The sequence below is a fragment of the Oryctolagus cuniculus genome, chromosome 6 (genome assembly GCF_964237555.1).
Source record: "Oryctolagus cuniculus chromosome 6, mOryCun1.1, whole genome shotgun sequence".
In the NCBI taxonomy this organism is placed as follows: Eukaryota; Metazoa; Chordata; class Mammalia; order Lagomorpha; family Leporidae; genus Oryctolagus; species Oryctolagus cuniculus.
The window spans coordinates 75768696-75796071 of NC_091437.1; the positions used below are offsets into that span (position 1 = coordinate 75768696).

The 27376-nt window shown below is 39.5% G+C and overlaps 1 protein-coding gene across 1 annotated transcript in view; it reads right to left on the reverse strand.

The window, feature by feature from the left end:
• Nucleotides 1–449: 449 nt before the first annotated feature.
• The window catches only part of PXDNL (peroxidasin like), a 519551-nt gene continuing 492624 nt past the window's right edge, over nt 450–27376 (reverse strand). Inside the window, exons 21-23 of the mRNA XM_002710472.5 lie at nt 18726–18855; nt 1919–2032; nt 450–885 (exon numbers count right to left, since the gene is read on the reverse strand). Coding sequence (XP_002710518.3) covers nt 751–885; nt 1919–2032; nt 18726–18855 — 379 coding nt within the window. The 3' untranslated portion in view covers nt 450–750. The remainder of the gene's footprint in view (nt 886–1918; nt 2033–18725; nt 18856–27376) is intronic.

Below are 27376 nucleotides of genomic sequence, written 5' to 3' on the forward strand. Positions count from 1 at the left end.
GCAACAACGTTTGTAAAAGTCAGAAACACTTGAATTTTCCTGATGGTAAATTCAGACTGCTCCTGAATCTCAGACTTGACTGTACTTCAGAGCTGACGACTCAGGAATGCTAATGACAAGTATGGGAAAGGTCCATCTCGAGCAATCTGCTTTGAAGTCTCTTTCCCCCAGAGACTTTGCATTTCCCAGCCCATGCAGAACTGACAACCTCCCTCAAATAATGATAGCTTTTTCACTGGCTTTTCCCTAATGTCCCAGAAGTTAGAAAGTAATGAAAATGAAGATGAGAGCCTTCCCAGAAAAACCTAACAGCTTCATAACATTGTCATGCTTTTATCACAGATGTTTCCAGAAGTCTTCTCTAAGTGCAAACTCATTCTCTCACAATTCCTGCAGATTATAAAATCTCTCTGAACGTTTTAAATTAGAAATTTTCCACAACACTCACATTTTTAAAAAATATGACATGATACACTTTTTATTTCAACATATGGTATATAAAACTGATGACTTACAATAAGAAATGCTTCTTAAAATAAAAATTCCTATGCCTGTATAGTCATATATTTCAAGACATATTGAAAAGGAAAAGATAAAAGGAGATCAGAGTGGCTAAGGTTTAAATGAACAATTTTGCTCTTGAATCGGCGGCGTCTGTACCACAGGTGCGATTACAGGTCAAAAGCGCTGAAGTCCTACTTCTCTTCCTGAGAAATCTGCCATTCAGAGCTCCAGAGCAGACAGCATTTGTCAGCGCCTCTCTGGGGCATCAGTTGGCACCCCTTGCTTTCTTCTGCAAACTGGACAACAGGTACCTGTCTCCAGTTGAGGACTGGAACATGGAGTTGGGGGGCAACTCTCCACCACACACGTGACTTGGCCACTCTGAAAGGCAACATTCAAGAATCATCCCCACATTTCTTACAATAAAATCATTAAACAATAAGTTCCTTTATCTACTCTGATAGGGTGACTACCTCCACATGGTTTAAAAAATTCTCCAAGTAGCACTAATGTTTGCAGGTGGTTTCTAGTCTTCTTTCTGCATATTTGCAACAGGGAGAGCAAAACTAGAAGCCCCACCCAATAAAACATAATCTATAGCACTGTAACGTATCGTAAGCCTCGGGAAGTTCACACGTTTCCAGAGGACTAGGAGAAATCAGCTCTGTTCAAAAGGCAAATTCTATGAGAAATTTGAACATTTTTATTTTGGTGGTTTCCATAACACCTTTTTACATTTATAAAGAATTGTGCATTTTGCCAAGTGCTGTCAGGAAACAATTGTAGAAAGCCTGGCTTAGGAATAATGAAATGAACTCAAGTGCCAGCCTGCCTCAGTTTACTTCTGTGATTTGAGGCAATGCACATGAACTTCCTAAGGCTCAGTTCCCCGGTGTGTGTCAATGAAACTTTTTTAAAAAGTCCACATGTAATCTCATAGTAATCAACAATCAGAAGACTCAAAATGTTCACAGTGGCATCTGAATTTTAAAATTATGACTAGCGGGATGGACTTTTGGCCTTGAGGTTGAGACAGGTCCTTCCCCCAGCAGAGTATCCAGATTTGAATCCTAGCTCCTCTTGCAATTCCACCCTCCTGTTAGTGTGGTCCCTGGGAGGCCGTGGTGATGGCTCACTTAAGTGTATTCCTTCCACCCATGTGGATTTTATTCCTGCTTTTGTTTCATCCCAGACCAGCTCCAGGCATTGTGGGCATTTGGGGAAAGAAACAGCACAGGAGAGCTGTCTGATTTTTCCCTGTCTCCCTCTCAAACAGCAATTTTCAAGATGCCTAGAATCTATTTAGAAAAGGATATTTTATTTTCTCTTTGAATTTTTCAGGTATGCTTCAGCTGGCTGGCGAGGAAAAGTAACATAAAAGCAGATGGATAGGAAAGTGTCTGGCCTCGCACACCTCACAGGTGCAGCTAATGCAGTCTTCTCTCATCCAGCGTTCCTGGTCCTTCCTTTGAATCCCTTTATCATCTGTGCATCCTGCCTGCCTCAGGCGTGCCTCCAGCTTGTTTATCTGAAAGAAGAGGGAAGGAAAGGACTGTGGGAATTAAAATAGGTAGCAAGAAAGCTGATAAATAAGGTGGTTTGGTGAAACCCTCTCTTCTGTAAACACATGCCTCAAAGGCAAACAAACTTCAAAGCCTACGTAATTTTTTCTTAACATTTCCCCCCCAAAACACGATGAACAAGAATCATCCAATGTCTAAACGAATGAACAGTTCTTTATGTACTGGAAACTACTTACTATGCACCCAGAATCTGCAAGTTTATTTCTAAAGGAAGGAGAATTAAAGTCTAATGAGTGAAATTACGTATTTAGAAAGTGTTCTCAATAAGCATAAATAAATACTATTTCCACTAATTAGTATTTTATTTTTTCTGTCATTTAAATTCCCATAAATTGCACACGTCATGTAAAATATATTAAGTTTAAAAGATGAAAGCAAGCAACCCAGGGTCTCAAGGATGTTACTATTTGGTACACAGACAAACAAAAACAAACCACAATGATAAGTCAAGCTGATAATGAGAACTTGCAAAGGAATACGGAGAGCAGTTGAGAAGTTTCAACCACTTCTGCCCAGGCAGTAAGAGAGGCTTTTCTTTAGGGAACTGTGTCTCCTCTAAGTGCAAAGGCTGATGCCCTAACTCTTTAATGTAGACCTGTGTGGGGATAAGGAAGGCCTTTAAGGAGCCTTATCTAATGGCCTAAGGGTGGAACTCTCAGCCAATTTCACTGGTGTCTTTATCAAAAGGGGAGGGGGTTGGGATGACACCAAGAGTGCACAGAAAAGAAAGCCCAGGTGAGAGCATAATGAGACGGGGTCAGCTGCAATCAAGGGACCGCAACCTGGATGACACAAACCCTGCCTTCACCTTGTTCGTGGAAGTCCAGCCTCCAGAACTGTGAGATAATATGTCTGTTGTTTAAAGCATAAGCCTTGGATGTTTTATCACAGCACCTGAACAGAAGGATACACCCCACATGAGAAAATCACTTGAGCTGTGAGAGATGACTAAGTCTTTCAGGAGAACAAGCTGAGAAAAGGCATCTCAGGGAAATGGAGAAAAGAATGGGTCCAAGCAGGGGACCACAGTGGATGAGGATTTCAGGAACGCAAACTGATCTCTAGGAAAAGGTCACAGGCTGGGGGGCTGGGGTGTGCAGGATAGTGGAGGAAATTGGATGAATGGGCAGCAAATAAAATTGGGACCCTAACTGAATGCAGGTTCTATGCAATGGGAACGGTATCAAGCTGGTCATTTAATATGAAGGATCTGTCAGTGGTATTCAAAAGCACAGGAAACTAGCAGTGAGACCCAAATGAAGGAGGAGGTAGAGTCAGCAGGAGTCAGTTAGCAGGTAGAGGTGTTGGCTGGATGTGGGTTGAAGGAAAAGAGAAGAACCCAGGACAGCTCCAAATTTCTAGTTTCCACCCTGTATACAAATGAGGGTGACATTGACCAAGATCTTACTCTAGAGAATACAGTGAAAGGAGGAACAGTGTATGGAGAGGGGCCAGTGTTGTGTCACAGCAAGTTAAGCTGCCTCCAACGACGTCAGCAGCCCATATTGGACGGCCAGATCGAGTTCTGGCTGCTCTGTTGCCAATCCAGTTCCTGGTTAATGCAGCTGGGAAGGCAGCAACAGATGACTCCAGTACATGGGTCCCTGCAACCTACCTGGGAAACCTGTGTGGGTAAACGAATGAATGAATGACGTTTCCACACAGGAAGAAGCTTTGATAGATTGCCTTTTTCTTCTCACAAAATTCAGGGACTTTTCCATGGGCCTCTCCTGGGCTCCCTCTCTGGGAGCTGGATGCTTATGACTTGATGCTATCAGATTTCACTCCAGGGAGATAACTCACCCTGACCAATGATATACAAGCAGAACTAATGTAAATTGTAACTACAGAAGCTTTAAAACACCAGTCCTGGCATTGTATTTTTTTTTCTTCTGCTACAAGAAAAGCCTATTCCAGAAAAGATTGATTCTTTACTCTGGTTTTGATAACTTAAAAAGTATGAAATAGAGACACAACTTAGCCCCAAAGGACAGGAAACATGCGTGAGAAATTAATTGTTGGTGCTGGTGCTGTGGTGCAGTGGGTTAACGCCCTGGCCTGAAGCACCGGCATCCCATATGGGCACTGGTTTGAGACCTGGCTGCTCCACTTCCCATCCAGCTCTCCGCTATGGCCTGGGAAAGCAGTAGAAGATGGTCCAAGTCCTTGGGCCTCTGCACCCACGTGGGAGAACCGGAAGAAGCTCCTGGCTCCTGGCTCCTGGCTCCTGGCTCCTGGCTCCTGGCTTTGGATCAGCGCAGCTCTGGCCATTGCGGCCAATTGGGGAGTGAACCATCGGATGGAAGACCTCTCTCTCTCTCTCTCTCTCTTTCTCTGCCTCTCCTCTCTCTATGTAATACTGACTTTCAAATAAATAAATAAATATATCTTTAAAAAAAGAAATCAATTGTTATTGTGAGCCTCCATTTGCTACTATACAATAATTTATCAAACCCTGTCCAATCCAGGGCTTCATCCAGGCTATGCCATTCAATAAAACACTATTGAAAGAAAGAAAAAAAATATATATCTGATCACAACACAAAAACTAGCAGGTTACTTTCTGCACTTTTGCTCTGCTAACTTCCTGTGTGTGTCTGTGCCCTGGCAGCTGTATGGAAACAGTGCTGGAGAAGTCGGAGGAAGCTCTCTGATGACCTGTTCATGTTGCTGAACAAATTCAAATACTAGGTGGAAACTGATGGCAGCACTGTGAGCTTGAATTGCAAAGTCAGGAACACTCTAAAATTCAGTGTAAAAGCTCAATATCCCTGCTCCATGTACTGAAAGTTCATCTCCAGGTGTTTTACATGAGAATGTCACCCATACGTCTGTAGAGTTGCATCTCCTACAAGATGTCAGAGCCTCTGTTGGATATCGTCTCTGCTTCCTGTTTTAAAATGGTAAAGAAATTGGTCTGTCTGCAGAAGCACAGTGAGCCAGAAATAAACTGAGGAACTCTACTTTTAACTCCAACATGTAAAAAGTTCTCAAGTCATCATCACTCCCATCCCTACAACAAGGAAAATTCAACGAACTGAAAATCATTGATGTTTCTTGGAGAACTGGCCTGCAGGGTAAATTACCTTACTGCAATCTGGGGAAATTAATGAATAATTATATACACTACCAAGATTTGCTTACCTGAAGCAGACGATTGAGTGTTGAAGCTGTAACCTGATCAGACACTGTGTTGGGTAATTTTATGCATCAACTTGGAGGTTGTTTTTGGATGAGATTAATATTTAAAGTAGTCAATTTGGAGTAACACAAATTGTCCTGTAAATGTCAGTGGTCCCATCCAATCAATTAATGGCCTGAACTGAATAAAAAGAGTGAGAGGGATTTTCCAGAAAATATCTTTATATCTGACATGCACCAATGGCTGTCCTGCATCTTCAGCCTACCAGATCACACTGCAGATTGACTTGTCCATCTCCATAATTATGTGAGCTAATGTATTTAAATAAAGAAATGAGTAAATAAAGAAACACACATCCTGTTGGTTCTGTTTCTTTGGGGGAACTCTAATACAAACACTTACATGGTAATTTTGACAAATTTCTGGAGACTAGTGGGGACGCATGCAGGCAACATTGGGTGCTGGGAGTTGCCATCTTTAGGGGCTTTCCACAGTCACAGGATTTACCTCACAGAACTCCATGAGGGTCTTGTGAAGAGGACGCAACAAACAAGAATAGTTTCAGTGAAATATGTTTGGAATTTTGTCCGTAAGAAAGGCCTATACACTAAGGGGGAAGGAGTTGGCCCAGCCACTATTCTGAAACCTTAACCAAAGTGGTAGGAGTGGATCCTTACCCACTTCAACCCACTCCTGGCATTCTGACTCAGTTATTGAGGTGACAATAAAACATAGAAATAGGGGTCAGTACTTCAGTGCAATTGATTTAAGAATGCTTCAGCCAGAGAAGGAAATTGGAGAAAAGGAAAAAGAAAGCCACAGTGTTAGAGAAACATTTGTGAGGGTCACAAACCCAAGGTGCAGCCCCACTAAAAATCCAAGATTTAACCAGTAGAAGATATAAAATTCTCCCACTCACACACCTAACCAGAACAGCAACAGGATTCCAGTATAAGAAATGGTTACAGCAGAAATATTTGAAAGTCAAATTCTCTCTGAAGAAGAGCATATCACAGGAGTCAGGTTAGGAGAGACAAAAACAAGGATGCTACAGGAATTTAAAGCCATGGCACCTATTGTTACAGGAAGCATTAAATACAACACAACATTTTGCCTTTTCAGTATAAAAACCTAAAGCTCAAATCTATTTACCAAAGTTCTGATTACCCAAGACATTATGTGTAGCACCAAACAAAAAAAAAAGTTTTAAGAGAAAGAGATCAGGCCGGCGCCGCAGCTCAATAGGCTAATCCTCCGGCTGCAGCGCCAGCACACCGGGTTCTAGTCCTGGTTGGAGCGCCGGATTCTGTCCTAGTTGCCCCTCTTCCAGGGCAGCTCTCTGCTGTGGCCCGGGAGTGCAGTGGAGGATGGCCCAAGTGCTTGGGCCCTGCAGCCACATGGGAGACCAGGAGAAGCACCTGGCTCCTGGCTTCGGATCAGTGCAGTGCGCTGGCCGCAGCGGCCATTGGAGGGTGAACCAACGGCAAAAGGAAGACCTTTCTCCCTGTCTTTCTCTCTCTCACTGTCCACTCTGCCTGTAAAAAAAAAAAAAAAAAAAAAAAAAAGAGAGAGAGAGAGAGAAAGAGATCTTTTATTCACTGGTTCATTCCCCAAATGGCTGCAGTGGAAGGGGTTGGAACAGGTCTCCTACATGGGTGGAAGGGGCCAAGTAATGTGACCATTTTCTTGTTTCCCAGGTGCACTAGTAAGGAGGTGCATAAGAAAGGGAACAGCTGGGACTCAAACCAGCATTCATATGGGACACTAGCATTGCAAGTGGCAACTTGGCCCTCTCTGTCACAAGACTGGCCCCTCAACCAATATTTGCAAGGCATGATCAAATGGTTTTAAAAAAGTAAACAAGCAGACTCAGATGTGACACAAATGTTGAAATCATCAGGCAGAGCCGGCGCCGTGGCTCAATAGGCTAATCCTCCACCTTGCGGCGCCGGCACACCGGGTTCTAGTCCCGGTTGGGGCGCCGGATTCTGTCCCGGTTGCCCCTCTTCCAGGCCAGCTCTCTGCTATGGCCAGGGAGTGCAGTGGAGGATGGCCCAGGTGCTTGGGCCCTGCACCCCATGGGAGACCAGGAAAAGCACCTGGCTCCTGGCTCCTGCCAGGATCAGCGCGGTGCGCCAGCTGCAGCGGCGGCCATTGGAGGGTGAACCAACGGCAAAGGAAGACCTTTCTCTCTCTGTCTCTCTCTCTCACTGTCCACTCTGCCTGTCAAAAAAAAAAAAAAAAAAAGAAATCATCAGGCAGGGATTTTTAAATAATTATGATTAATAAGTGTTGATGGTCATAATGGAAAAGATAGACGTCATGCAGGAAAAAATTGGTAATGTAGACAGATGAAAATACTAACAATTAAAAGAAAGGGGTATGGGGCCAGCATTGTGGTGTAGCGAGTAAGGCCGCCGCCTGCCGCACTGGCATCCCATATGGTGCAGATTTGAGTCCTGGCTGCTCCACTTCTAATCCAGCTCTCTGCTATAACCTGGGATAGCAGTAGAAGATGTCCTCAGGTCCCTGCACTCAAGTGGGAGACCCAGAAGAAGCTCCTGGCTCCTGACTTCAGATCCATTGAGGCCAATTGGGAAGTGAACCAGCAGATGAAAGATCTCTCTCTCTCTTTCCCCCCCCCTCTCTCCATCTCTGTGTAACTCTGACTTTTAAATAAATAAATCTTTTTTAAAAAAAAAATAAAAGAAAATCATAGAAATACAGAATTCAAAGATAGTATAACATAAATGAAGACTACCTTTGATGGCTTCATCAGTAGATTTCATATGTTAATCAGAAAAAAATAGAACCAGTATGACAGAGTCATTATAAGATATTTGGTACAGTGTTGATTTACATGGTTATAAAGGCTGAGAAGTTCTACAATCTGTCACCTGCGAACTGGAGACCCAGCAAAGCTGATGATATAGTTTAAAGGCCTCAGAATGAGAGAACCGATGGTGAGACTTTAGTCTTAGTCTGAAACACCGGAACGTGAAAACCAAGAGCACTGAGGGCAAGAAAAAAGTCAATGCCAGTGAGGCAGACAGCCCATAAATCTCCCCTTCCAGCGCTTTTTTTTTTTAATTTTTTTCTGGCCTATCATGGACAGAAAGATGTCCATTCACAAGGTACAGCACCATCTGTTTTTACCAGGTCGCCAAAGCAAATGCTAACGCCTTCCAGAAACACCGTCACAGTGATGTTTAACCAGCTCTCTAGGCATCCTGTGATTCAGTCATGTGGACACATGAAATTAATCTTAACATTTAGGATGCTCGAGGAAAAAATCAGTTTACTTAAAAAAAAATCAACAGCAACTTTAAACAACCAAAATGCAAAGAAAAAAAGACAGTTTGGAAAAACTAACATAACAATATAAGAACAGCAGGACAATATTAAAAACACAGTGGTATTCAAGGTCCTTGCAATTGCATATGAATTTTTGGACTTACTTCTTCATTTCTGCAAAAATGGTATATTAGTCTTCCACAAGTAACATAACAAAATATCACCCTTCGGATGAAATTCATTTCCTTCATTTATGCAAACTACAACTTGTGCAGGGCTAACTTGGCCTCCTTGGCTTACAGAAACTAACTTTTCACTGTGCCTTCACAGGGCCTCTCTGTTCACTTATACCTCTCCTGGATCCTAATCCCCATTTCTTATAAGTGGTGAGTCACAGTAGATTAGAGAACACTCCAGGGACTTCATTTTAACTTAGCTACTCCTTTAGAGATCTAATCTCCAAATATAATCAAAACCTGTCATACTGGGAGTTAGGGCTTTGAAATATGAATTTTGAAATTACACAATTCTGAAACTTACTGCCATCTTAACAGCATGATGTCTTCCAATCAATGAACATGGAATGCCTTTCCAGTTACTTGGGTATTTTTTAATTTCTTTCATCTATAGTCCATGGGTTTCAGAGTCAACGATTTATGCTTCTTATGGTTAATTTTATTCCTAAGTATTTCTCTCTCTCTTTGATGGTATTTTAAATAAAATGTTTTTACTTCATTTTCAAATTGTGTGTTAACTCTATTATCCCACAACACTGTTAATCTGTTTATTAGTTCTAATAAACTACTATAATAGTAGTTTAGTAAACTATTAAAAAGTATAGACTATTCCTTAGGATTCTCCATACCAAAGATCATGATATCTATAACTAAACGATGACTAATGTTGAGATATTTTCACTGATTTTGAGGCCTTTTATTTAATTTTCTTATCTAATTGCTGTGACTTGAACCTGTAGTACTATGTTGAATAGAAATGGCAGGACAACACATTTTGACTTGGTTTGTCAGGGAGAAAGCATTCAGTCTTTCATGGTTAAGTCTGATGTTAGCACTCAGAGTTTTGTAGAGATTCTGTATCAAGATGAGAATGTTCTCTTCTACTTTAGTTGATCCTTAGAATGCAAAAGTGTTGGATTTTACCAAATAATTTTTACTGAATATATTAAGAAAATCATGTATTTTTGTCTTTTAATTTTTTGATGTAGTATATGACATGAATGGATTTTCAGATGTTAAACTCTAATGCATTTCTGAGATAAATCCCAGTTGGTAATAGTATATAACTTTTTACATAAGTTACTGGATTTGGCTACTAGTATGCTGCTCAGAAGTTTTGTCTCTAGGCTCACAGGAGGAATATATGCATGGTTTTCTTGACATAGCTCCACCTAGCTTTGGTATTTGTATAATATTGGCTCACCAAATGAGTAGGGAAATGCTTCTTCCTTTTCCTTTTTTTTTTTTTTTTTTTTTGTTGAGTTCATCAGTGAAGCCACTCTTGTGAAAAGTTTTTTATTTGTTTGCTATTGTTGTTGATAGTAATTCAATCTCCTTTTTTGAAGTCCATCCTTGCTTTTTCTAACCCTTTTTGAATATGTTTCTGCAATTTGTGTGTTTGCAAAAATATGTCTATTTTATCCATGTTTTCTAATTTGTTGGTATGCCATTGTTCATAGTGCCTCTTTAAAATCCTTTTATTTCTGGGGCTGGCATTGTGATATAGTGGATAAAGCTGCCACCTGCAACAATGACATCCACGTGGGTGCCAGTTAGTGTCCCAGCTGCTCCACTTCCCATCCACCTCTCTGCTAATGGCTTGCTAGAAGTAATGGAGATGGCCATAGTGTTCGGGCATTTGATACCCCACCGGGAGACCCAAATCAAGCTTCTGGATTCAGCCAGGCCTAGCACTGGTTGGTGTGGCAATCTGGAGAATGAAATAGCAAGTGGAAGATTCTCTCTCTTTTTCCCTCTCTCTTTTTCTCTCTCTCTCTCTCTGTCTCCCTCTGTAATTCTGATTTTCTAAATAAATAAATCTTTTATAAAAAAAATAAAATAAAATCCTTCTTCTATTCCTGCCTAGTATTTTTTCAGTAAAGCAACCTTTTCTGGAACAGTTCTAATTAATTATGCTTCTTTTCAAATTCATTATTAATATTACCTACTTCAAACTCAAAAAAAAGGATGCACTTTGTTGTATTAATAAATTATAGTGGTCAGTCTATTTTTCCCAGATCTGTTTGTGCACGTCTCTTAACCAACTGGCACTCAGAGCAAGAATGCTTTCTTTCTGACCATTGGGTATCCTTCCAGCTTCATGTCTCATCTTTCTAATACCCAACCAATTACCAGGTCACAGAGAGCTATGCCATCTCCCCTAGCTCCAGTCTCTGGGTTGTCTACTGTCAGCTTGCAAATACACAGATGACAACTTCTTCAACACATCTCGAAAGAGCTTAGAAAACTATTCCAGGATCTCTTTTTCCACATGCATTCCTCGTTAGAGCCTACCCATGAGAGGTTCTAGGTGAGATTTAGTAGGTGTACCATCGTTGTTCTGAAGCACAACTGCCAGCAGATGCCTAAGCTAGATCTGAGCTTGATGTTCCTGCAAAGATGGCCAGGGTTTTTGGTGGCTTCCTGGTAAGCTTCTGTGAATCCAGAAGATTCAAACAGCTGTTTCTACAACCTCAGTTCTCCTTATGATTTCAACAGTTGTGAAAATCCCTGAGATCTTGTATTAAAGCCCATCTCACTTGGAATGCCTAGAATAAGTGATGCAAATATTTTAGTGATATCTATGAAGACTTCACTAAGAGTTTGATTACAATTAAAGACATAAATATATAAATTCTTATATCTCATCTCATTATTCATTATATACCCCTGACACATGACACACACACTCTCTTCATAGTCAGGAATATCAGATAAATCTCAAATTGAAAAATAGATGCTTATTGTTTCTCAGCCTTTTGGCTAAAATCAAACATCAAATGTTCTGACCTTAATGAACATTTTAGTTATCTCCACAATGATGAAAAGCAAATTAAAGGGGAAACCTTTAACCTACTCGACTCCACTATCTCCAAACTATTTTAGTCATAATGCAATTTGAAAATTTGTAGATCACTCTTCTTAGTTTGATTCTGTTGTGATTAAGGAACCAAGATCAAAAATAAGATTCTTTTTCAAAAGGAGTTATTTTATTTGATTGAAAGCCAGAGTTACAGAGAAAGAGGGGAGAAGAGACAGACAGAGAGAAAGAGAGAGAAAGAAAGAGAGAGATCTTCCAACAGCTGATTCATCCCCAAATGGCCACAACAGCCAGGGTTGGGCCAGACCAAAGTCAGGAACCCGGAGATTCTGAAAACTGACACTATCTAACAGCCCCATAAGCATTATGCCACTTAGATTTAGGAAGTAAAGGGTAGAAATCCCTGACTGAATGTTGGAATCCCTCAACATCTGTAAGAAATAGATCTCAAAAACATCGTTGACTTCCAACATGATCAGACCACTACGGAAGACAGTTTCTCACTAACATTCTCTATTGTTTATTTCCTCCATGTCTTTCATTTCAATGTTTCTTATCTTTATCTCACTGCTCATTTTTCATAAAACAAAGGGTGTTTTACAAACACAAATTCTTTGCAAGCTATATATCATCCATACTGGTGCATAACAGAAAAATTACAAAGGTTTACATGCTGCACAATCAAAAATGTCCTTCTCTAGATAACGGCTCTGTTTCACAGCCTTTCTTTCCACATGGGATGTTAAAACGCATGTCTCAATGCAGCAAATCCTCATTTGAGTGCCCATTGCTCTGGTAACCGTCAAACCTAACAATCTCTCAGGACATTTGCTTAACTGATATTTTATTTTTCTCAGGCTCCTATAGATGTTCTGAGCTGATTTCTGGCATCGGCTGATGTTTCTTGCTGCGGGAGCTGAATTATGCTTACTTTTTCATTTACATCACACTCGTCAAAATTTGTGTCCTGTCATTCAGTGTGCACAAAGCAACCTCTTCCTACTGCTAAGGCCAAGCCACGTATGTGAAACCATAGGACATGCCAACTCCCGTTGTAGACTTGCCCAGCCTATCACTCCCTTTACATTACTGACAGATCTGGAGTTAACCTTTCATGTTCCAACACAAAGAAACTGATTACTTTAAAACATGAACCATGCATCAGACACTGAGGATCTTCTAGTTAAATAGCCTATACTATTAAGAAACATCCAGTGGAATATGGAGAGAAAACAGTTCAACAGGCAAAAGCACTCCATCATGATTAATTTATAGATATATGTTAACGGGAAATGTTAGTTGGGCACATTGAAGGCTATTTACTGCTCTTGGGGTTTTTGGAATGCTTATAATCACTAAAGAACATATCAAAATAAAAGTATCACAACCAGTATGTTGACCAAGTTAGGTGGACAGATTGACTGATGCAACCTATATCTGAGAAGCAATAAGTAAATTAGTGAAAAAAGAGTTTCTTGTGGACCACATGGACTTTTAGTCCATCCTGGAGCACTAGTGAGGGGCAGGGTGCCCATCCAACCCTGTGAGGCAAGAGCACATTGCCTGCTTCCCATATTCCCAACCAGGGGGAACTTAAACACCCCACTTTAATCAATGCACAGATCAAGTAGAAAATCAACAAAGAAACAATAGACCTAATTTACACTATTGATCAAGTGGACCTAACTGATATCTATAGAGCACTTCATCCCACAGATGCAAAATACACAATATTCTCATCAATGCATAGAACTTTCTCTAAGGTAAACCATATGCTAGGTCATAGAGAAAGTCTCAACAAATTAAAAAAAAATTGAAATCTTATCATGTATCTTTCCTGGCAACAATGGAAAAAAGCTGGAAATTAAATTAGCATCTTATGAAACTCTAGAAAATATGCAAACACATAGACACTGAACAGTGTGCTCCTGAATGAACAGTGAGTCATAGAATAATTCATAAGGGAAATCTAAAAAAAATTACTAGAAACCAATGAAGATGACAGCACACAATATCAAACTGTACAGGTTATAGCAAAAGCAATGTTAAGAGGGAAGTTTATAGCAATTACTTCCTACATCAAGAAGTTAACAAGAATTCAAATAAATTATCTAACAGTGCATCTTAAGGACCTAGAAAAACAAGAACAAATCAAAACCAAAACGAGTAGGAGGAAAGAAATAATTAATATTAGAGATGAAATAAATAAAATTGAGACAAAGATACAAAAATTAGTGATATGAAGAGCTGGCATTTGAAAAAATAACCAACATTGGTACATCATTGGCCCAACTAACCGAAAGAATAAGGAAGAAGAAGAGAAGACCCAAATTAAAAAAAAAAAAAAGAAATCAGAAATGAAAAAGGGGAAGTTCCAATGGTACCACAGAAATAAAAAGAATCACAACAAACAGCAATATGACAACAAAAACAACAATTTGGAAAAATCTTGAAAAAAGTGTATAGATTCTTGAATACATACAATCTACCAAAATTGAGTCCAGAATACATAGAAAACATAAATAGGTCCATAAGCAAGAACAGAGATTGAATCATTAGTAAATAAGCTCCAAAGAAAGAAAAATCAAGGACCAGATGGTTTAACTGCTTAATTCTACCAAATTTTTTTAAAGAAGAACTAATTCCAATTCACCTCAAAATATTCAAAACAATTGAAAGCGAGGAAATCTCCCCAAAGTCTTTCTATGAGAAAGATTTTATAGGATCAATACTATTCATAATAGCTACAAAAAATGTAAAACCTTGAAATAAATTTAACCAAGATTGTGAAAGAATTATACAATGAAAATTACAAAACATTAAAGAAAGAAATAGAAAACACAAAAAAAGGAAAAATCTTCCATGTTCATGGATTGCAAGAATCAATATCATCAAAATGTCCATATGGTAGTATGGTAGTATGGTAGCAATTTACAAGTTCAATGAGACTCCAATCAAAATATCAATGGCATTATTTTCAGATCTAGAAAAACTGATCCTAAAACTCAAATGGAAAAACAAGAGACCCTGAATACCTAAAACAATCATAAAAAAAAAACAAAAATAAAGATAGAAGAATCACCATATCAGATTTCAAGACATACTACAATGTAGTTATAATCAAAACAGCTTGGTACTGGCAAAAAAACAGACATATAGACCAATAGAACAGCATAGAAAGCCCAGAAATCAATTCATGCTTCTATAACCACATAATCTTTGACAAACTAGCTAAAATCAATTGCTGGAGAAAGGAAAATCTCTTCAATGAATAATGCTGGGAAAACTGGATCTTTATATATGATAGTATTATATATGGCAGTATGAAACATGGCGCCTTCTTTACACCTTTTCCAAAAATCCACTCAAAATGGATCAAGGAACTAACTCTATGACCTGATACTATCAGATTGCTAATAGGAGAATATTGGGAAAATTCTGCAAGAAGTTGGCATAGGCAATGACTTCTTGTAAAAGACCCCAGAAGCACAGGCAATTAAAGCAAAAGTAGGCAATTGAAGCTTCTGTACTGCAAAGGAAGCACTCAACAAAGTGAAGAGGCAACCAACACAATGGGGAAAAATACTTGCAAACCATGCAACTGATCAAGGATCGATATCCAGAATCTATAAAAAGCCCAAGAAACTCAACAACAACCAAACAATCCAATTAAGAAGTGGGCAAAGGACTTGTACAGATGTTTTTCAAAAGTAGAAATTCAAATGGCCTGCAGACACATGAAAAATGCTCAGGATCACTAGCCATCAGAGAAATGCAAATAAAAACCACAGTGAGGTTTTACCTCACACCAGTCAGAAACACTATTAATAAAAAATCAAAAATGATAAATTCTGATGAGATTGTGGGAGAAAAGGTACCTTAATGCACTATTAGTTGGAATGTATACTAATACAACCATTTTGGATGACAGTATGGGGATTCTTCCAAATCTTAAAATAGAGCTACCATGTGACCTGGGAATTTACTCAAATGAAAGGAAAGCAGCATATTAAAGAGCTATCTGTACCCCCATGTTTATTGCAGCTCAATTCACAATAGAAAAGATATGGAATCAACACAGATGTACATCAACTGATGACTGCCTAAGGAAAATGTGGTATTTAAACACTATGGAATACTACTCAGCCATAAAAATTATAAAATTCTGTCTTTCACAACAGAATGGATGCTACTGGAAACCATTTTGCTTAGTGAAATAGCCAGTCCTAAAACACAAATATCATATGTTTTCCCTGGTTTGTGGTAACAAACATACAGAGTACAAAAAATATTAATGTATATGAGTGAAATTGACATTTTGAGATTTGATTATTATATGTAGTACTTACCTCTACACTAGAGGAACAGTGGTTTTTCTACTTCGTATTTTTGTTGAGCTCTTTATTTAATAGATGGTTGAGCTTATGATCATAAAACAAACTAAATGTATGTCATTTAAAAAAGCAAAAGAAAAAATAAGAAAGAAAGGAAGAGATGGGATGGGAGACAAGGCAAGAGGGAGGGGAGGGTGGGAAGTATCACTGTGCTCCTAAATCTGTATATCTGACATATATCAAATTTGTTCACCTTATATAAATGATTTTTTAGATTAAAAAAGAGAAGAGTTTCCTGCATGATGGGTGAGTCAACGTTTAAATTTCTGGGGCTCATCTTCTCTAGCCCAGTGCTTAATACTCCTCCTGTCATTCGTACATCTCCCTTCTCTAACACACTGTTAATTCACAGCTAATGAAATAAGATTTCTAGATTCATTGGTCCCAGAGTCTTAGGTCTCTCTTAGGTCACACCCCCACTATGATATTTTAAGAGTGTCCTGCTTTTTGAAGCAATGTCTCATCTTGCAGAGTTATGGTGAGATTCAGATCCACAAGTAATTGCAGTGATGGGAATTCTGGCCTATGGAAAGGCACTGTGTAGGATGCAGACCACAGCAGCGGCAGCCAGCTGGCCCTGTGGTACAAGCCCCTCGGTGGCACGCACACAGCAGGTGATTGCACATCTCTGCATAGGAGGACATGTGCTCACATCCAAAGGGGGAAGGAGCAATTTAAGAGGGTTAGGTTCACAAAGTGCCCCTGCTTTATAATCTTATTTGATCTTCAAAGGAGCTCTGAACATCGGAAGAGGACATTGCTCTGAATGATTAAATAAGTGGTGTAGGTCAGACAACTAGTGAGGGCAGAGCTTCCTGACAGCAGATGCTGGGCTAGCCCCAGACTCCTGCAGTGCTTTTTCTTTTTGATGGTATGGGGGAAAAGTGACATGAATTTCCATGAAGACGGCTTGGCACTATGCCTTGAAAGAAATCAGACTTCCGTTTCTGAATAAAAACCTTCACGTTGACATTTCTAAGACAAGTCAACTACCTCTTATTGATTCATTTCCAAATATTAGGGAAAAATAAGGTAGGAACCAAAGCAACTAGGAGCACAGGGAAGTGTGAAGAAGAGTGTGGGAATTTCGTTGTGAAGAATAACTTTATCAGAAAAGGAAAGCCAGAGAAAACAGTAATTTCTAAGAAGCTTCTTTGACTTCATCCCAAGAAAAATTAAGAGCAGAAGTATATACTGCATTTGTTGAAAAGTATCTCCAGCTTGCAGAGATGGGAAGAGCATCAAACTCACAAGTGTTCAGACATGTGCAGGTGCAGGTGAGCAACTCCAAGAAGAGCGTCTCTGGCCACCCCAGCTTATGAGCATTGGAGACTGACATCAAGCGAAAAGATGTGCTTGTTAGCATCATTGTGATGTGAGTTCCCCAAACTATCCTTCCACTAATTTAACCTTCCTATAATGAAAGCTTTTGAATTGAGGGGACCTGAAAAAATTCATAGAAAAATAAAATGAAAACATAAGTTTGGGTGGCCAGCATTGTAGTGCAGTAGGTTAACCTGCCATCTGCAACATTGGCATCACATATGAGCTCTGCTTCGAGTCCCAGTTTCTCCGCTTCCAGTCCAGATCCTTGCAAATGCACATTAGAAGGCAGGGGAAAGTGGCCCAGGTGCTCGGGACCTTGCGCCCTATATGGCAGACCTGGATGGAGTTCCAGGTCTATGGTTTTGGCCTGGCCCAACCCTGGCTATTGCAGCCATTTGGAGAACAAACGAGTGGATGGAAGATTTCTCTCTTTTTCTCTCAAATAAATAAAATAAATCTTTAAAAATTATAAATTTGGGTGATGCACACTTGGCCTAGTGGTTAAGATTTTAGTTAAAAACCCAGGATCCACATCAGAGTGCCTGGGTTCAATGCCCACTTCCAGCTGCTGACTCTGTCTTCCTGCTAATTAAAACCCTGTGAAGAGCAATAGTGGTTCAAGTGATTATATTCCTTCCATCCCTGTGGAAGACCTGGATTATGTTTTCAGCTCCTGACTTCAGCCCTCATCCACTTCCAGTTGTTGAAGCTATTTGAGGAGTAAGTTAATGAATGGAAGCTGTCTTTCTTTCTCAAATATATAAATAAATAAATAAAACTTTAAAACAGAAGTTTCTATTGATAAAAAATTAACCATGCATATGAGAGAAGGCTTTAAAAAATTCATGGAAAACAAATTATGAAAAAAATGTGGGGTGGTGCTGTGGTATAGCAGGTAAAGCCGCTGTCTGCAGTGCCGGCATCCCATATGGGCGCCAGTTGGAGCCCTGGCTGTTCCACTTCCAATCCAGGTCTCTGGTATGTCTTGGGAAAACAGTGGAAGATGGCCCAAGTCTTTGGGCCCCTGCACCTGCATGGGAGACCTGGAAAAATCTCCTGGCTCCTGCCATCAGTTTGGTGCAGCTCCCCTCGTTGCGGCCATTTGGGGAGTGAACCAGAGGATGGAAGACCTCTCTCTCTCTCCCTCTCTCTGCTGCTCTGTAATTCTGCCTTTCAAACAAGATAAATAAATCTTAAAAAAAATAAAAAACAGAAAAATTGTGCATGAATTTCAAATTTGTTTTGCACTAAAATAAACTTTTTTTTCAATTCCATTTTCCATGAACTTTATGATGTATCCTCTGTGTGTGGTTATTATTCTGGTTTTGTGTTGTAAGTTTGGGGAGTCACTGGACAGATGATTTTTTTCAAGTTTGGTTATTACAGTTACACAATGGGAACATGTTACTTTGGAAGAAAGCAAACCTGGTCTCTGAGCACTGTGATGGTCTTTTGAATCTCCACTGCAAAGTTGCTGAAATCCCGAGCAAAATCTGTTTTTCCCGCAAGCGTCACATTTCTAGTTTCTTCATCCACGTACAAGTTATCTTGTTGCCTGTTTACAAAAGTACATAAAATACTTAAAAATAAGAGTTGCATGAGGATTTTTTTTAAAATCCACAAATATTATTTGGGAATATTTTAAGGAATAGTCTAAGGAATATATTTGGAATGTACAAAACATTGTGATTGGTTCCCCCTGTGATCATAAAAAGGAAAGAGTATGACTGGAATCAGAAATGGAAATTAAATAACCCATGAAAGGACACTCCAGCATGTCACATCTGCTTCATGTAATTTATCTAAAATAATAAGAAGCATTTCTTATGCAGCAAAGGTAATGTCATATACTATATATGTCATATATAGTTGACATATTATTTACATCCCAAAGCAAGTCCTTTGCTAATCAATTGTTCATTCCACTTTACATGGTGAAAACTCGGTGACAAATTAAATATTACATAAGATGCAATACCCAGCTGGAAAGTTGCTTTCTGTATTATAAACGCATGGCAAGAAGTAAATGAAGTAGATACCATGTTTGACAAAAATCTAATCTTAAACCTGATGCAAAGTAGCTCAGACCTGTTGATAATAAAAGGAAATAAAACAGTCTCAGGTTGTGTTTAATATGTTTCCTACTGCTTAACTGTAGTTCTCAGCACAGGGAAAGAACTAGCTGAGGAAATAGAAATGAAATTCCCATCCCTCTATGATTGAGACATATTATTAAAAATGCATTTACATAGCTTTGATTTGTCTGACATGGTATCTATGTCTCAAATTTTCAAGGTTTTTTTTGGAATTTTTTTAAAGTTGATCCCTAGGAAGAAGTTACTGTGAATTCCTATATTGTTCTGCTTTGTTCTATCTAAAATATGCTTTCTTTTGTTGAATAAGAAACTGGTTCACCAGAAACAGGCCATCCTATGAGTGTATAAAACAATTTCAAAATCACAGACATGTTATAGAGCTTACATCAGAAGGGGAATTTAGAAAAGGTAAATACTGAAAAAACACAGAAGTTATCTACAATAGCATCTTAGCCACAAATAACCCTCTGGACTGCAGGCATCATGAATGGACAGTGGTCATGCACCAGTTCTCATGCTAATTCTGTGCTAAAATTGACTCTAGTATATAAGTGTTGATAGAGATAATGATAATTTGATAATGCTAATAATGATGATTAGACCATTTATTTTTGTATTACTCTCTCTTGCAAATACTCAGTGTCTAATCAAAGGAGGTTTAGTCATAAAGAAATCTGGATGAGTGTATAACAATATAAACAAGCTTCAAATATCCAGTGTGGAAACACAGGGAGTTGCTGGTGTCCGTAGGACCAGATCTTGTATGGAATTCACAGCTTAATTAGTATGTGCTGGGCACATGCTTTGCATCTGGCTTTTCGCTAGGATGGATGGATGCAAAGTATGATGGTGTTGTCATCAAATTTCTCAGGAAAGACTGATTAATACACAAGCAGAAAATACATTTGTATTAGGAAGACAAATAAGTACATTATATTTATATCAACATGACTTGACTATATTTGTATGCTTTATTGAAGTGTAATTGGTATTTTTAAAGATTCATTTATTTATTATTCAAAAAGCAAAGTGACAGACAGGAGAGAGATAGAGAGACTGACCTTAAAATTGTACCCTGGGACATTTATTTGGCCTAGCAGTTACGATGCTAGTCAGGACAGCTATGTGCCATGTCAGAGTGCTTGGATTCAATTTCCAGTTCCAGATCCAGATTCCAACTTCTTGCTAAACAGACCCTGATTAGCAGAGGTGAAGGCTTAAGTAATTTGGTTATTGTCACCTACATGGGAGATCTGGATTGAGTTTATAGACCCCAACTTCGGTACTGGCTGTTGCAGGCAATTAAGGAGTAAAGCAGTGGATGAGAGTTTCTATCTATCCATCTATCTACTTATCTGTCTATCCATCCATCCATCACCTTTCTCTCTCTGCCTCTCAAATTCATCAGCAAATACTTTCTTAAATTGAAAAATACACATTTAAAGTACAAATTTTGATGAGTTTGAAGATGTACTTATTCCTGTGGTGCTATAATCAAGAAATTAAACATACCCATCACCTCCAAAAATTTCCTTGGGATTTTTCCTATGTAGGTTTGCTTGATTGGTTGGTTGGTTGATTTTCTGATAAGAACACTCACTATGAAATCTCTCCTCTTAATATATCTTTAAAAATACAATAATATATTGTTAACTGTATGGATGATGTTGTACAACAGATTTCAAGAACTTACTCAACTTGTATAACTAAAACACTCTAACCACTGAGCAACAATTCTCCCAAATCCTCCTTTCCTTAGTCCCAGGAAGCAACAATTCTATTATCTGATTCTATGAGTTTTACTATTAAAAATTCCTCACTGGGCCGGTGCCGCGGCTCACTAGGCTAATCCTCCGCCTTGCAGCGCTGGCACACCAGGTTCTAGTCCCGGTCGGGGCGCCGGATTCTGTCCCGGTTGCCCATCTTCCAGGCCAGCTCTCTGCTGTGGCCAGGGAGTGCAGTGGAGGATGGCCCAAGTGCTTGGGCCCTGCACCCCATGGGAGACCAGGAGAAGCACCTGGCTCCTGCCATTGGATCAGCGCGGTGCGCCAGCCGCAGCGCTCAGGCCGCGGCGGCCATTGGAGGGTGAACCAACGGCAAAGGAAGAATTTTCTCTCTGTCTCTCTGTCACTGTCCACTCTGCCTGCCAAAAAAAAATTCCTCATTTAGATGGAATTATGGAGTACTTTGTCTTCTCGTGGCTGTCCTATTTCACCTAGAACAATGTCCTCTAGAACCACAATGAAATGCGATCATACAATTTTTAAGGTGTTTACCATCAAAAGAGCAAAAGACATATGTTGGTAAGGCTTATGCACAGTTTGTGGGGATGTATAATGACGTAGCCAAGCGCAATGGAATTTCCTCCAAAACTAAAAAATGTGTTGGGGCCGGCGCTGTGGCGCAGCGGGTTAACGCCCTGGCCTGAAGCGCCAGCATCCCATATGGGCACTGGTTCGAGACCCGGCTGCTCCATTTCCAATCCAGCTTGCTACTGTGGCCTGGGAAAGCAGTAGAAGATGGCCCAAGTCCTTGGGCCCTTGCACCCGCGTAGGAGACCTAAAGGAAACTCCTGGCTCCTGGCTTTGGACCGGCACAGCTCCAGCAGTTGCGGCCAATTGGGGAATGAGCCATCGGACGGAAGACATCTCTTTCTCTCTCTCTCTCCTCTCTCTGTGTAACTCTGACTTTCAAATAAATGAATGAATCTTTAAAAAAAAAATAAGTGGTAACATATTATCTCCAAATCCTACTTCTGTGTATTTATCCAAAATAATTGAAATTAAGATCCCCAATGACATGTATGCACCTTCATGTTCATTATAGCATTATTCAATGGCCAAAATATGAAAATAATCCAAATATTCATGGTCAGATTACTGGGTAAATAATTCTTCATTATATACTTAAAATACATTGAGGGGGTAGGTCTGATTTTAATTGCTTTTAGAACAATAAAAATTAACAAAGTGAAATGAGTCAATAGTATTAAAATATGAATTTTATCCATAAAAAGTATTATATGCTACTTTACAAAATTAGCAAAATTCATTCACATATAAGAAAAGAATCACGTGTATGCTCAATTAAAAAAATGAGAATGGTGAGAGTCACCAATATTCAAGAATGAAGTTTCAATGCAACAACTATTTGTATTTTTAGTTTACTTTTTTCTCTAAAAATTTCCATAATAAAAGCAACATATCATTTTTGAAAAACTGTAAACACGAAGGAACATCTAAATTCATAAGAAAAACTGATTCTTTCACTTTAAAAATCATTGTCTTGTTCCATTTTTAACTGGAAAAAAAAAACAGAAAAAATTGAAAATCTAATCATATGAAAATAAGTTCACTATGAGTCTCCAAGAAAAAAAATGAATGAGTGGATAAACAAATAAATAAGACGGCAAAGCTTTTGCCTGCGGGAAGAGGAGCTGGATCAGTCAGGAAGGTTAAATGAGAATCCCATTTAACGCCAGTCTCACATGGAGTTCCCAGCAGGTGGCGCCTGCTCTGTGCTAGGCAAAGATGTGAGCGCTAGAGAGCACAGAAAGTTGCTCAACTCACCCAGCAGTGCAAGTAGAGAATACTGCATCTTAGAAGGTTGTTATCCTTCCCACAGTGAATAGCTGTCAAATGACTTGGCTGGGATACAAGGCAGGATTACAACAAACAAAACAAACAAAACAGGAGTCCTTGCGCTTAACCACTACATAGGCTGTTTTCCCTCCGTAGACCAGTTAGGGAGGGTACCAGAAAATAAGAAAGAAAAAACCCAGACATTGGATTTTGCTATATTTCAAAGTCTTATCAAACGTGAAACTCAGGATATTGTTAGGAAGAAAAGAAAATATCAATTGAGTATCTCAGGCATGGAAAGCCAAGACACTCTGGCAAAGAATGACCTAAATGGAAGAACTCTGTGAGTTAGTGGGAAGAACGGGCCATCAAAGAAGGAGGTACCTTTCTCTGAAGGGAGGAGAGAACCTCCACTTTGACTATGGCCTTGTCTAAACAAGATCGAAGTTGGTGAATTCAAGAGGCTTCTATAGCCTTGGCAGCTCATGACAAGAGCCTCTGGTGATTACTGACACCGTAAATAAGAGTGTCAATTGTTAAATCAACAACAGGAGTCACTGTGCACTTGCTCCCCATGTAGGATCTCTGTCCTTAATGTGTTGTACTATGCGAATTAACGGTAAAACTACTACTCAAACAGTACTCTATACTTTGTGTGTCTGTGTGGGTGCAGTCTGTTGAAATCTTTGCTTAGTATATACTAAGTTGATCTTCTGTATATAAGGATAATTGAAAATGAATCTTGATGAAGAATGGGATGGGAGAGGGAGTAGGAGATGGGATGGTTTGCAGGTGGAAGGGTGGTTATGGGGGTGGGGGACTGCTATAATCCAAAAGTTGTACTTTTGAAATATATATTTATTAAATAAAAGTTTTCTTTAAAAAAAGAAGAAAATATCCATTAAGCTGACCTGATTTTAATTCTTTAATAGTGTTTTGAAAAGCAAAATCACTTTATAATCGAGATGGAATAAAGAGAATGGAAATAGAGGAGACAGCCTGGTGGCTGGCAATGTGACACAGCAGGTTAAGCCACTGCACGTGCTGCTGGCATCCCATATAAGTGCCCATTGGAGTCCCAGTGGCTTCACTTCAGATCCGGCTACCTGCTAGTAAGCCTGGGAAAGCTTTGAAAGATGGCCCAACTGCTTAAGCCCCTGCTGCTCACATAGGAGGCCCAGATGGAGTACATGGCTCCCGGCCTCAGCCTGGTTCAGCCTGTGCCATTGCTGCCATTTGGAGGGGAGAAGGTATGAATCAGCAGATGGAAGTTAGCTCTCTGTTTCTCTCTACATATAACTTTGCCTTCAAATAGTTAAATCTTGAGAGAGAGAGAGAGAGAGAACTCCATTATATAAATAAATTTTGAAAAAGAAACAAGAAAGAGAAGATAAGAGGGTAAATGCAAGAAAGATGAACACACACAGAAAACAAAAAGTAAAATTATTGCCGATGTGATCTGGGAATGCTGGCTGCAGTATGTGACCCTCTGCAATCTAAACAAGTAGAGTACACAGCAGTCTACAAAGGACATTAATGTGTCTGCAATTCCAAGTCAAAACTAAACACTTCTCTTTTTATTGTCAGACCAATGATAAACTAAAAACAGTGTTGTGTCGTTTAGATCTGAATAAAACTTTGATAATGTTGGAAAGACTAAAAATGAAATCAAATGATCTTTACCTGAGGCACTATGAAAGCAGGAACCAATGAGGCTACCCTGAGTCTTAAGAATATGAAAAATAGAAATTGTGTATCTAAGCAAGAAAAATGAATCTCCGTGGTGGGACCTGAACATAGCTATAGAACAGTATAGAAGGCAGGCGATGGTGTCAGCGTCCATACCACATGTTGTGGACTCCACTGGAAGAGCCAGTTCCCTGTTAATAACTTGTAAGACAAAGAAAACTGCCCTCCAATGAGTGGGCCCAGCTCCCATTTCTGATGGCAAGCTGAAATGAAGCACTTCACCTGAAAGTCCATTGTGGGGAGCAACTCGGACTAGACTAAGTTACTGGAATTAAGACTTATTCTATGCATCTGCTCTCCCACAATATGGCGCTGGGAGAGGAGGAAACAGCTTCTACACAGCTGCCTCCAGTTCAACCAATAAACAGCAGGACCTACTCCTGATTGGAGGAGAGCAGCGTACTCGGCGTGTGGGTAGCAGAGTTGGGATTGGTGGAAGAGGACTATAAAGGAGGAGAGAGACAACATGCACCACAAACATCTAAGAGGAACATCTGAGGGAACACCTGTGCAGCCCCTGAGGGAGCCGGCCGGCGGTGTGCCGCTCCCCCGCGGAAGTGGGGAATGTGGCAGGGGGAGCCGCCCTTCCACGGAGGTGGAAGGGACGGTAGCCAACCGGGAAGAACCAGCAGCAAACCCGGGGAGGGCCGAGCAGACAAAAGAACAACGCAGGGTCCTGTGTCGTTCCTCCACGAAGACGGGGAGCGACAGTCCATTAAAAAAAAAAAAATTAAATTTCGAATTAAAAGGCCAAGTGAATACTTTCCATTGCTTGTGTTATTTAAAAATGATTCTTACTGGGGTTCCTACTTCTGGTCAACATTCTAACTAGTGGGAGGAGCTTCAGGACCACACAGAATAGATTTTCTTGTCCTGGAACATAAGACTCTTGCCCTTGCCTCATCGTTCTTTCACCGGAACATACTTCCAGAATTTTCATCATCTCTAATTATTGATCCCACCAATTCATTTAATCACACCAGTCTGATATTCTCCAAATTTTCCTTTCCTCTGTGACTTTGCTCTTGTTATTCTTTCAAACTACAACCTCCTTAAACTTGGCCAAATCTTGGCCTAATCTCCTGTTGATAAGAGTAATTGAAAAAGTTCATGGAAGTGGAATTAAAATATAAATTAATTTTGCTGCAAAAAATTTTTAATCATTATTTTTTTCATAATATGCATTTTCCATGAACATTTTGATGACCTCTTATATAGCCTGTCAATGGTCTCCGGTTAAAATGAATCAGACCTTGTTCTTTACCACTCAGATTGGATGTCACAGCAGTACTTACACAAATGCTTTTGTTGAATGAGTAATATTTAAGCAGTGTTTAAAAGCATGTTTAGCACGTGCTGATCATTATCATAGCATTTGCTATCATTTTGTGTTTTATGGATTGCCTATAAAATGCTAGATACTATGTAAGTATTAGATGCTTTACATATATACAAGTTATAAGTTGCAAAGTTCATTTTGACAATTTAATTATATGGTATGTATTGTATGCTTGCTCAATAAAATGAAGTGCTGGACATATCAATGTATAAGGTATTACGTTCTGTTTTCAGAGGCTCTCAGGTGAATGATGAATCAAAAATCTGTAAATTATAAGAGCAGGCATTTAATCAAGTATTCAGAAGCCCATGGCCCACATCAGAGTGCCTAGGTCTGACTCCCAAGTCTGGCTCTCCCAGACTCTCGCCTCTGGCTTCCTGCCAATGTAGACCCAGGGAGGCACTGGTGATGGCTCAAGTAATAGGGTTCCTGCCATCCATATGGGAGGCCTGGATTGTATTCTCAGCTCCTGGCTCCATCCTTGACAAAGCCCCAGAAATTGTGGAAATTTGTGGAATGAACCAGCAGATGGGAAACCTCTCTTTGTCTTTGCCTTTGTCTCTATCTCTCTACCTCATAAATAAAAATTTAAAACACAAGAAGTAAATATATACCAAATTAGTGTTTCCTTTTATAAAAAGGAGCCCTAAGAAACTTCAAAGGAATAATACTGGCATTTCTTAATTTTCTAAGAGTTCAAAAATATTCCATGTTGGTCTCAAAGTAGGCCTTGTTGTAAAACATTATTCATGAATAAAAATAAACTGAACTTGATAAATATCATTACTTTCCTTACAAGAAAGCACTGTTTTATATTATCAAAAAGAACTTGAAAAACATCTCTATCCATAATGTGATTGAAGGAATCAAAAATGTCATCTATGGTACTCAGTTTTCTTCATTTTATTGAGTAAAATCCATTGCTGAGCATATTCTATAATGCTATTCCAGAGTAAAATGGAACCCAAATATACTACAGAAATTGTGTTTTCTCCTTTTCATACTGATCCTATGTGTAAATACATTGCTTAGGTTTGAATGTGTTGTCAGTAAATACATTGCTTGGGTTTGAATGTGTTGTCAGTATATCCACAAAGGCTCATGAGCTGGAAACTTGGTCCCCAGTGTGGTGGTGCTAAGAGGTTGTGGGATCCATAGAGATGCCATCCTGTGGGAGACCACCATGAATGTAGTTCTTGTGGAATCCTGGTTATGTCTCAGGAGAGCAGGTTACTATAAAAAGAGGGAGCCTGACTCCTGAATCCTTCTTGCTCCCTGACTCATCACGTGATTTCTAACCATGCTGCCATT